General features: G+C 40.6%; 1 protein-coding gene across 1 annotated transcript; it reads right to left on the bottom strand.

The window, feature by feature from the left end:
* Window positions 1–3,571: 3,571 nt before the first annotated feature.
* KBTBD7 (kelch repeat and BTB domain containing 7) lies at window positions 3,572–8,852 on the bottom strand. The gene has a single exon (XM_027591319.2). It carries the CDS (start codon window positions 8,387–8,389, stop codon window positions 6,350–6,352), a length of 2,040 nt encoding a protein of 679 aa, XP_027447120.1. The 5' UTR covers window positions 8,390–8,852; the 3' UTR covers window positions 3,572–6,349.
* Window positions 8,853–11,358: the final 2,506 nt, after the last annotated feature.

The raw sequence follows: 11,358 nt of genomic DNA on the forward strand, positions 1-11,358 counted from the left end.
TTATTTGGGATTACATGGAATTTAACTTTTGGGTATGAATTTATTGTGGAAGGAGGATTAGGGAGATTTGAAATGATCATTGTGGCAATAAAGCCTGCATGTTGTTGTGAATTGTTTACATTCGAATACAGGAAGCCTGGACATGTCTCTATTAAACTATATTAGTTTATGAGTCTATTTGGTAATAAAACACTGAGTTTTGGCTGGGTACAGAGCTACCCCTCTAATGACTATTTCCCAGTCCACCTTGCAGCTGGATATGGTGGTATTATTAAATTCTCCCCAGTGGAAAAATGGCAAAATTATGTAAAAGCCCATTAAAAAAGGAATTTTTTTTGCATTTCCTCTCTTTCCCCTTTCCTGCAGGCTGCAACATAGATATAATTTTGGTGAGTGTGCTTTGCCTATGGGGATGAGGATGACTCACTAGGAGTTGGGGGGAAAATGATACAGGAACCTGGGCTCATGAAGAATCTTCCTGGGCAAAACCACCCTGCCAGCGTGTGACTACTCATTTCTGGACTCAACGGAGAGAAACAAGTTTCCATCCTTTATCTTAGGGCCTCTTTGGCACAGAAGTTTGGCTTATACACGAACACAATATCCAAGCAAGAATCTTGGGGAATAGCCTATAGTCCTTCCTTTCTCAGATCCCTACAGCTCCCTCACCCCCAAACATACAATTAGAGGTCCAGCTCAATCTCTGCAACCTCTCATGTCTGCTCCTTCCTCGTCAAGCCCACAACTACTGCCCCTACTAAGGACTGGATCACCTCGCTGGATTGCAACAGCATCCCTTTAACTGTTCTTGCCCCCACAGTCTTATGCTGTCAATATATTCAGAAGATGAATCTCAAGAAAACAAATCCAATTGTGTCAAGTCCCTACTTAAAAATTCTCAGTGAATTCACACCGTATGCAAAAACAGTCATCTCCCTGGCACAGCATATAAAGTTTCCAAGATCTAATGCTAACCAACATTGCCAGCTTGTTCCCATTCCAAACCTCCCCTCCTATCCTAGGATCCGATCAAAACAAAATACATGCCGTAACTTGAACATGCCATCATTGGAACTCTTACTGTCTCTGTAGGAACTATAACTCTTCATTGAGGTTATTTCCTTATTGGTCTTCCTCAACATTCCCATCCCCCAACTTTATCAATTACAAGTGACCATCTACAAGTGGATACCCAGAGTCCCAGGTCCTCTAGGAATTATCTACCAGAGATATCAGAAAATACTGCCTTTTTCCACTGGGGTTTCCAACCTGGTAGGATGTAGGTCTTGGGTGTCCTGGTAATCATTTTGGCTGCCATGTCATAAAACATAGCTTGACTGATGATATAGTAGAGATTGCTATTTATACAATATCTTTCCTCAGCATTCTACAAGAAGGAACTTGTAAAGTTTAACTTGATATATGTTGACCCAGAATAAGACTACTTCTCTCAGGCACTCTTGCAGTTAGGTGTGGCTACGTGGTTATGACCCGGCCAGTGTCATGTGCCTGGAAGTGATGTACACACTTTCCCTTACAGGGAAGGGTCATGTCTACTTCCTCTCCTCTTCCTTATAGCTTCTTCCCCTTCCTTCCTTATATAGTCATGGACATGAGTGTGAACTCGCTTGGACCATGTGGACCAGAACACTCCAGGGATAGCAGAATGGGAAAGCAGAAAGCCTGTTCTCAGGTGACTTTCTAGATGAGGGAAGACATAACAGATTGTAGGATTTATATGAGAATCTTCTTATTAAAACAACTATAGGGTCTCCACATACATACAACCACAGATCATAACTAATATATAAGATGAGAGGAAAACATCACCCCCTGGTATCTTCTCTACACAAAGAAAGCCATAAGGACATGGAGACTGTGACCAGACTGTGCCTTGAAGTGAGGGCCATTGCTCTTTGCTAATTACCCCAGAATTAAGGAATAGTATTCTCCCCAACCCCCAATATTCCCAATATATGGTGGTTTCAAGCAGCTATAATTGCTCTGGGGGTGAGACTCTAAAAGGTTGGTTCCATTGGAGAGGTGGCTGTCCAGAGTAGGAATGGTTAGAGGAAGTATGTCCCAAAATGGGGGAAATGGTATGCAACAATGTCTGTCCCTCACTCTCCCTATGTCTTAGACCATGGTTAGGCCATTAAGGTTAAAGAAGCAAGGAACAGCAGCTGATGGAATAGATATGGGTGACAGAATGGCCCAGAGTCAGGGAAAGGGCGCAAACTCTATTGCCTATCTGGTACTGTAAGACTTGGCAGCTTCTGTGAATACTATTTTTATTTCTTCGTTAAATAAATTAAAAAAAAAAAAACAAAACCCAAAACAAAAAACTGGTTTGTATATATTTAACCATCCTGATGGTTCTAAAAATAGCTTATCAATTCTCTTAGGATTGCTACTCACATTTTCTAGGAATAATTTTGCCTAATACTTCCCTGCTTTATCATATTTGCTATAATGAATATTCTTTTAAAATTAGTTGTAATGATGAAAAGGTGTTTAAGATGTGGGTGAGATCTGATGAGAGGACAGAGGCAAAGTAAAACACCTAAGAAGCATACAACATAAAATCATTCCAACAGTTCAAATGTAAGCAGACTAGGGATGTCTACATTCTGGTTACCACACTTCAGGATTTCAAAGACAAACTTTCTTTTAAAATTTAGTGGACTGATATAGAGATGCAAATTTTTTATATTTCCAACTTATGAACGTTAAAACAAATTCAATTAAATAATTTTAGTTTACGACTCATTTGTCATGCTTTATCTATTTTCCTTATATCAGCAAATTGACAAAATGACGTCAGGCAAAGCACTGGTTCCTAGTTTAATGAGCAGCGAGCAGCAAACTGATTATATTTTAAATAGAGTCCTTATGGTTAAATGTCCTTTTCCAACCACCTGTTAACCTGGTCATTATGAGATAAAGAACTCTTGCCACTTAGGTGTATGTCTAATAAACAGCTGCGATGTTGGCAGTTTGACACATCCAGAACCTATATTTTGCTTTGAATTCTCATTATACAATCTTCCTAGACAGTAATCATATACATAACATATATGCATAACTCTTCAAATCAAAGCTTTCAAATAGATTAGCTCATTTGATTAATTTCTTTTGATTATTTCTTTAAATCAAATTTAGTTATTTAACTATTCTTGTGTTAATCGATCATGGAGAAATTTGAACTGCAGAAATGTCAACTCTGTCTCAGTTCTGAGGTACCCCTTCATATTCACATCCCTTTCAGATGGTAAATGTATATGATTTCTTTAGCTCTATTTTAGGAATGACGTAATAATGCTCTTCTCCCTCTTACAAACATTTGAGCAATATGCCTTGTGAAAAAAGGTGAATTCTTTTTTGTAGAAGTGTTCTTGGGACTCTGTCACAAGTGTTCTTATCCTGGGTGTGGGGAAGATCTTCAGAAGTGTCATAACACCCTTGAAATTATAAAAACATGAACATATACAAGTGACAATCTTCAAGTGGAGTAAGTCAAAAGCTTTCATCACATTCTCAATAAGATCCAGGTACAAAACAGAAAAAACATTGCAACAACAGAAGGGAAGTATAATTTAAATTTAATCCTAAACCCAATTAAACAAGTTATTTGCTAACTTAGTTTTTTATCTTTCTGAAAATGCCAATGACATCATTTGAACTGTATAAGTATTTAAAATAATTTGGGTTCTCTGAGTTTTTCAGACTATAGGCATAAACATACAAAAAAAACAATTAAGATCTTTCTAAATCCTACACAGAATAGCTTTGCAAACAATATTATATTGAGCATTTGCTAACAGGTGTAATTGTAAAACTGAGACAAAGCTGCTTTCCTGTCAAGAAGAGATTTCACCACTGCTGGTTGTGTCACTCACTGCACAAGCAAGGGTTTTATACATTTAGCAGGAACACTAATTAAGAGGTCAGAAGGTCTGGGTTCCAGTGCCATTTTTATTTGTAACTAACCATATACAAATCACTTATCTATGAAATAATGGTTAACATCTATCCCCTAATTCACAAATATATCATGAAGCCAAAGTCTTCCCCAAAAAACTACTTTTTAAACCACATTACTGTTAATTAGCTTATACTTAACTCAAATGATGAAAATGATAAATTGCAGAATTTGTCTTTTATCAATCAGTTGCATACTTTAATTCTGCAGATGGATAATCTGACTGAGATCGGCACTGTCCTATTTCAACCTTACAAAACAAAAAGCTATCAACAAGAAGCTACTGGTGAAGAAAAGCTGGCCAAAATATAACACTCCTAATAAATATCTTTCTAAGTTGAAACCAGTGCTTTTAACATCCTGATACCAAATGGAAAAGTTAGCCTTAGGCCACTAAAGCATGTTTGCTGTTTTGAGAGAACACAGTCTTAAGAACACACTGCTAGAGCAAGACTCTTATTTCACTAGAAATAATGTTAAACAGGAATGTCTTATGAACTCTTCAGATGCCCAATCAAAATGGCTAAGAAAACATTTGTGTGCTTGGTTTTTTTTAATCCTTTTCTCTCTCCCTCTTTTTTTCATTCAAAATTCAGTTCCCTATCCTGGGGCACACTCCTCAGTACTCTGATGTGGTGTAAGCAATGTTAGCATTCGGTCACTAGAGAATAAACATATAAGAGGAATTAACATTTTGAAGAAAGATGCAAAAAGAGGATCTAAGTCAGTACAGAAAAATTTATAGACTATAAGCATCTTATATGTACATCACTTATCATGGATATGTGTTGTGGCAGTCCTATGTACTCACAGACCCTCAAAAGGTAAGCACCTCTATTTCTCTGTATTTAACAATATCAATTTTGTGTGATTTAGTCTCTAGTTCTGGACTTTCCCTTACTTTATGGTGACACAAAAACAAAAAGACAAAAAACAAAGACTGGAGCATGGTTCACAGAGAAATACAGAACAGATACAAATACCCTAATAAAATAACCATGTATACCATTGCTAGGGAATATTTTAGAGGAAACATATGTTCACTATTAGCCCCAAATGCCATCATCCACTTATGTTCTTTAACTGTCAACTTTTAATACAAAAATAACTTTGAGATGATAATCATATACAGTGACTTACAAAACTTGACAGAACATTTCAATGCTACACAAAACAGTTCCATACACAGTTTGAAGTTTTAAAGTTCTCTGCTGGCACTTGATTTTATAGTTGGTAGATGCAGTAACTACTGATCTCAATGAAATACCCTTTTTAGCTTAAATGTATTTTCAAAACCAGTATCACCTCATAAAAACGGTAAAGAATAAATCACTTCCTGCTGAAGCATCCTCTAAGATGAACACCAAAACTATACAGCCAAAATATTTTAGGGAAGCATATAAACTTTTTAAGACTAGGTATGACCAATAGATTAAAATTTACATTACTCAATCATATGTCCAGTGAAAAAAAGGATTGTTCCTTTGATTCGATGAAGCATGTATCAGGTATAGATGAAATGTATGATCTTACAAAGCAAGTTACTTTTTTCTTTCTGGTTTAGAAGGGTGTTTAAATAATTGGTGACACTATTGGAATGGATGTTTTTTAAAATAGAAAAATGGTCACATTTAGCAACTACATGTTATATTCCAAAATTAAAAGTGAAATTTCTTTTAAAGCAGTGGAATCCTGATTTTTTTTTTTACTTTCTGTGAGCTCTTAAGACCATTCTGCACATTATCAAAATGAAATCCCATTTTATAACACACATATATATATTTACATATATATATCCAAATTTTTTTCTTTGCAGAAGGGGCGAAAACCAAACCAAATTTAACAAACTATACTAACTTATAATACTAAAAACTGGCTAGCTCAAAATTTGGGAAATCTACTACTTTCATTATTCTGAAGGAAAAGATAAACCTTCAAAACCCTACCAACAATTTCTAATCCAATTTTCTACTTTTAAAAATTGAAAAAGTTAAATTCTTTGTGGCACTAAATAGAATTAAAAAGTTAAAAGAAGACTAAAGTAGATAATCAAAATATAAAGAGTATAGCTAACCAAAACAATCCATTGGTGCAACAAATACTTGAACAATGAAAAAAACCACCAAGCATTCTAATCAATTATATAGTTCATTTTTGCATATTTTAATCTCGATTTTTAGCACAGTAAATTATTATATAGGTTGATTTCATGGACTGTTTAAATTTTGTAACATTACATTAGTAATTCAAACATTACCCTTTCTAAACCAAATCTGCAGTCCTAATCAACACTTTTTTTTTCAAGAAAAGGAAATCTTTTAAAGATACATTCCATAGCAGTAGAAACATTTTAGTGCTTCAAAATATTTACAAAGAACCCTGCTGATCCTGTGCATTTCGCTGAGGTGCTACCTGCACCCAGACTTCATCATCAGAAAAAGAACTTGAACTTCCTGACTCTGAGTCCAGCTCACTGAATCCATCTAAGTCCCATTCAGTACTAGACTCACTCCGTGCATCATCTTCCTCAGTGATGAAACTCTGTCCAGGTTCCAGGCAGGAAGGATACACACGAGCACAGAGGCAAATAAAGCCAGAGTCAAACTGCAAAAGGCCTAGCATGGTCCCTATATTAATCCACTGGTCTTCCCTAGTATCGTATTCATAAACAGTCACCCGGTTTTTTTTCCATTGAGGGGTGGTAGAAGTGATGAGAAGCAACTTTTGGCCATGATTGACAATCTGGTAGTTGTGGGTCTCTGAGTCCAAGGGAATATTACTAATCCGCCTCCATTCTCCCCTGGCTGGGTTATAGACCTTCATGACTGGGATGTCACAGATACAATAGATCTCATCATTGAAGACACAGGCTTCCTGAAAGTCACTACGTTTAAGAGAAGCACAGTTCAGCCACGTATTGTGGCTAGGATCATAGTAGAGCATGCGCTTACTGTTCACAGCGTAAAGATAGTTTTGAACCACTATTAGTTCAAAGGAATAGAAGGAATGGGGTACAGGAGCCACAAATGCCCACTGGTTCCTCTGAACACTGTAGCATTCTACTTCCTTCAGTTTAACTCCAGTAATCGGGTCTCGCCCACCCAAAATGTAGATGTAGCCATTGAGGTAGGCCACGTCCATGCCCTCCCGACACAGCAGGCGGTCGGCAAGCTGCTGCCAGCTGTTCTGGGCTGGCTTGTACACCCACAGGTCCTTCCTGGGCTGAGCGGCCAGGTAGATGTCGTGGTCTGGAGAGACACAGACAGCTGAGGAGGTGATAGTCTTAGTGTGAGCCAAGCTGGTTAAAGGGGATGGCATTGTGTAAATGTCCCCTGAGTATGGGTCATAGCAGAGAAAGGGATCTCTAGGATGTCCAAAGAAGATCACCATCTCCTTGGCACACATACCCAGTCTCTGGGGGGGATTTTCTGCTGTGGGTACAACAGAGCTGTTGCTGCTATCTGGCTTCGGCACCAGCGACTTGCACAACTTGTCACCATATCGCATCTGCAGGGCCCCTTCAATAAGGTCCAGACAGTACTTCTTGACAATGGGCTTGGTTAACAGCCCTTCCAGGTAATCCTGATCTTCATCTCTGAAGTGCGTCCAGCGGACACATTTGAAGACTTCCGCAGCGCTGGGGCCCCGCTCCTTGGGAGCCGCCTCCAACCACTGCACCGCCACATGACACACGGTCCGCTCACTCTCGATATCTAGACTATCCAGACGCAGGACAGCCTGCAGCTGGGCCAAGCTCAGATCTGCCAGACTCTCCTCCCTTACTGAACCCATTCGGCTGAGCTGCTTAAAATTGTGAGCTATAAAGGACTGGGCCTGTGATCGCAGCTTGTGATGGTCAAAGGCGTCGGCAAACTTGAGGATGGCGGTGCAGTTGGCCAGGTCAAGGCGGCGGGCTAGGAAGGAGGCACAGGCTTCCCGTACGTACTCGAGCTGTAACATGTCAGAGGCCGCATAAAGGCGTTGCACGTTGGCCTCACTTAGCGACACGCGACCGGTGTAGCAGTAGTCGACCAGCACCTCGAAGGACTCGGCATCCACATCATGCATGGTCACACTCGCCTGCTGGCTCTCGTACATGCCACCGGTGAACATGCTCTTGAAGTAGGGACACGCAGCAGCCAGCACGTTCCGGTTGCAGGAAAAAAGGCGGCCGGTGCCAGGGCCGCTACCAGGCGTCACCACCTCGATGGTCACATCACATAACAGCCGCGCGTCGTAGAAGGACTTCAGCTGTGCCAGGAGGGCTGCAGAATGAGCCGTGTCCTTCAGCTCCTCCGGGCCCGTGAAAAAAGCTGAAACAGAAGGCTTGGAAATTCTCTTGGGTCGCCTCCCGCCGCGGGGACTGGCCAGGCGGCGAGAGCGCGGAGCTTCTTCCCGGGACTGCATGGTGGAGATGGCGGCGGGGTACGAGGGCGAGAATGGGTGCAAGGACCGGGCTCTGGCTCCTCCTCGCCCTCTTCTCGCGGGCGCTAGATCGCGGCGTCCCTGAATAGACTGCAGGGGCCGCACTTACTCAACTCAGCCCTGCGCCGCGGTGCCGCCTCCCTTTATCGCGTAGACAGTGCCTGACTCACCCTCTTCCAGTTCCGCGCCCTTTCTCCGCCTCAGCTCGTTTACAGCACCCGCTGGACGGAACCAAGAGAGCCGCCACTGCCGCGCTGGCAAGACCGGTAGGCGTCCAAGAGCACTACGGCTCCCAGACTGCCTTTCGCGCCTCGAGGCATGCCGGGGCCCTCCAGACTCAAGGGGATAAGCGGACGGACCCAGGCCGCTGTGCATGTTGGGAGTGGTAGTTTGAGTAATATCGCGAGGTTTCTTGGGGAGGACTGTTTTAGCTAACAGAATTTGAAATTGTTAGTTCTCCTGGATTTGTTGGTTTGGAGGATTGGCTTTGAAGTTCCAGGATAAAATCTCCGTTTTAGTATTCGTTAATTGTGTGACATCTCTTTGAGAACTTATCACTCTTTGTGAAGTGGGGATAATAGTTTTCATGGGATTGTGTGAGAGTGGAATGAGATAAATTGCATAGGACGCAGGGCGCTTCAATAAATATTTGTTGGTTAGAATAATTACATGCTTACACCGGGCCTAGAATATAAAGATTCAATCTTTGTTAGCTTTTTTGGGGGGGAAGAGGGGAATTTATTTTAAAAAAATGAGGTACCTACAACATGTGAAACCATGAGCAATTTCCGCAAAAAAACTTAGTTTTTAATGTTGCTTCTTTTGAAGGGTTCTGAAGGTTATTACAATATTTTCAATACTAAACGATATCCATAAGTTCATTGGGATGTCTTAGACAGAGATGAGGTCCTAGAGAACAGCATTTATAGGTGGCCTCCAAAAAGCATATCAGGCATATTACACAGGTGGGTCTTCACGTCTCACCAAATCAATACTTCCTCCAGGGGAGCAAGATTATTTTCATAAGCACTTAATATGAGTGTTTTCGTGTCATCTAACACTGCTCATTTGACTTCCTTTCCACAAATCAGTTGAAGATTATAGAGTTGTCTTTATCAAGGAGTTTAAACGGGAGTTTTAAATTAAAAACATTTAAATTAAAATTTTAATTTAAATTAAAAACGTTTAAACACACAGACCTTGTACAAAAGCACAAGATCCTCAAAGCTCCGTATTCATGCATGCCCTAATATTTTGAATTAATATAGTCAGCCTATGCTTTACAAAACTGTTTATATATGTATTGATCAATATTCTTAGTTAAATCATCAAAATCAAGTGTTTAGAGATTGGGTTTTGTGTCGTTTTTTATTTTTTTTATTTTTAAAGATTTTATTTATGTATTTGCGAGACTCCCTGCCAAGCAGGGAGCCTGATGCGAGACTCAATCCCGGGACTCCAGGATCATGACCTGAGCTGAAGGCAGTCGCTTAACCAACTGAGCCACCCAGGCGCCTCTTGTGTCGTTTTTAAAAAAGGGAACTTTTACTTAAAAAAGCAGGTTGCTCTTGCCACTAGCTTGTCATGCGTTACCATAGCTTAATGAAATCTTTGTTATTACATTGGTGGGTGGATAACACATGGCAGGAGGATAACTCAAATTGTTTTGCTCTCTTGTCCTATTAGCTGAAGAGTTTCTATTGGGAATACTCCAGGATAGAGACATTAAGACATTAAGAGACATACTGGGCTCTAGTATCTCCTCTATAGGGTTGTTGGGTACCCCTTAGATACACTTAAGATAATTACTAGGTCATTAGTAACACTGATTGCTTTGTCACCTGCACTAAAACAGCTGGGGAAAAAGCAATTACAATTTTTTTTATATTGGTAAAATATACAGTAGTTACCATTTTGAACAATTCTTTAAGAGTACATTTATCTGGCATTAACTACATTCACTGGTTTTGCAACCATCACCACCACCCATCTCCAGAGCTCTTCATCTTGCAGAACTGAAGCTTTGTACCCATTCACAGTAACTCTCCTTTCCCCTTTCCCCCAACCCCCTACTAACCACCATTCTACTTTCTGTCTCTGAATTTGACCAATTCAGGTAATGCATATCAGTTCAGTGATTGATTTTTAACTTCCTGATATCTGCCCTTTGTTAGTTGGTTTAGATTACCTTTTACGCAATCCAAAGTATTTAGCAGGCACTGTGCCCTAAGGTCAAGAGCTGTGCGGAACTTTGTGATGCTGCGAACATTTTCTCTGTGCTGACTGATAAGGTAGCCGCAAGCCACAGGTAGCTCTTGAGTACTTCAAACGTGGTTAGTGCAACTGAGGAAGTGAATTTAACATTTTATTTTTTTAAAGATTTTTTAAAAAATTTATTTATTTGACAGAGAGAGAGACAGCGAGAGAGGGAACACAAGCAGGGGGAGTGGGAGAGGGAGAAGCAGGCCTCCCCGCCGAGCAGGGAGCCTGAAGTGGGCCTCCATCCCAGGACCCTGGGATCATGACCCGAGCCAAAGGCAGATGCCCAATGACTGAGCCACCCAGGCGCCCCTTATTTATTTATTTTAAAGATTTTATTTATTTGACAGAGAGACACAGCGAGAGAGGGAACACAAGCAAGGGGAGTGGGAGAGGAAGAAGCAGGCTTCCCGCTGAGCAGGGAGCCTGATGCGGGGCTCAGGACTTGATCCCAAAGGCAGACGCTTAACGACTGAGCCACCCAGGTGCCCCTGAATTTAACATTTTAGAAACCTAGCATTGGTATCACTGCAATTCAACGGGAAGAGGAAAGTCTGTTCAACAAATGGTGTTAAACAACCAGTTCACGATGTAAAAAAAAAAGAGAAAAAGAACTTTGACCCTTAGCTTATACCACACACACACAATTCTAAATGGATCTTAACATTAAACAGAGAAGTGAAAACTCTAAT

The sequence above is a fragment of the Zalophus californianus genome, chromosome 3, assembly GCF_009762305.2.
Source record: "Zalophus californianus isolate mZalCal1 chromosome 3, mZalCal1.pri.v2, whole genome shotgun sequence".
In the NCBI taxonomy this organism is placed as follows: domain Eukaryota; kingdom Metazoa; phylum Chordata; class Mammalia; order Carnivora; family Otariidae; genus Zalophus; species Zalophus californianus.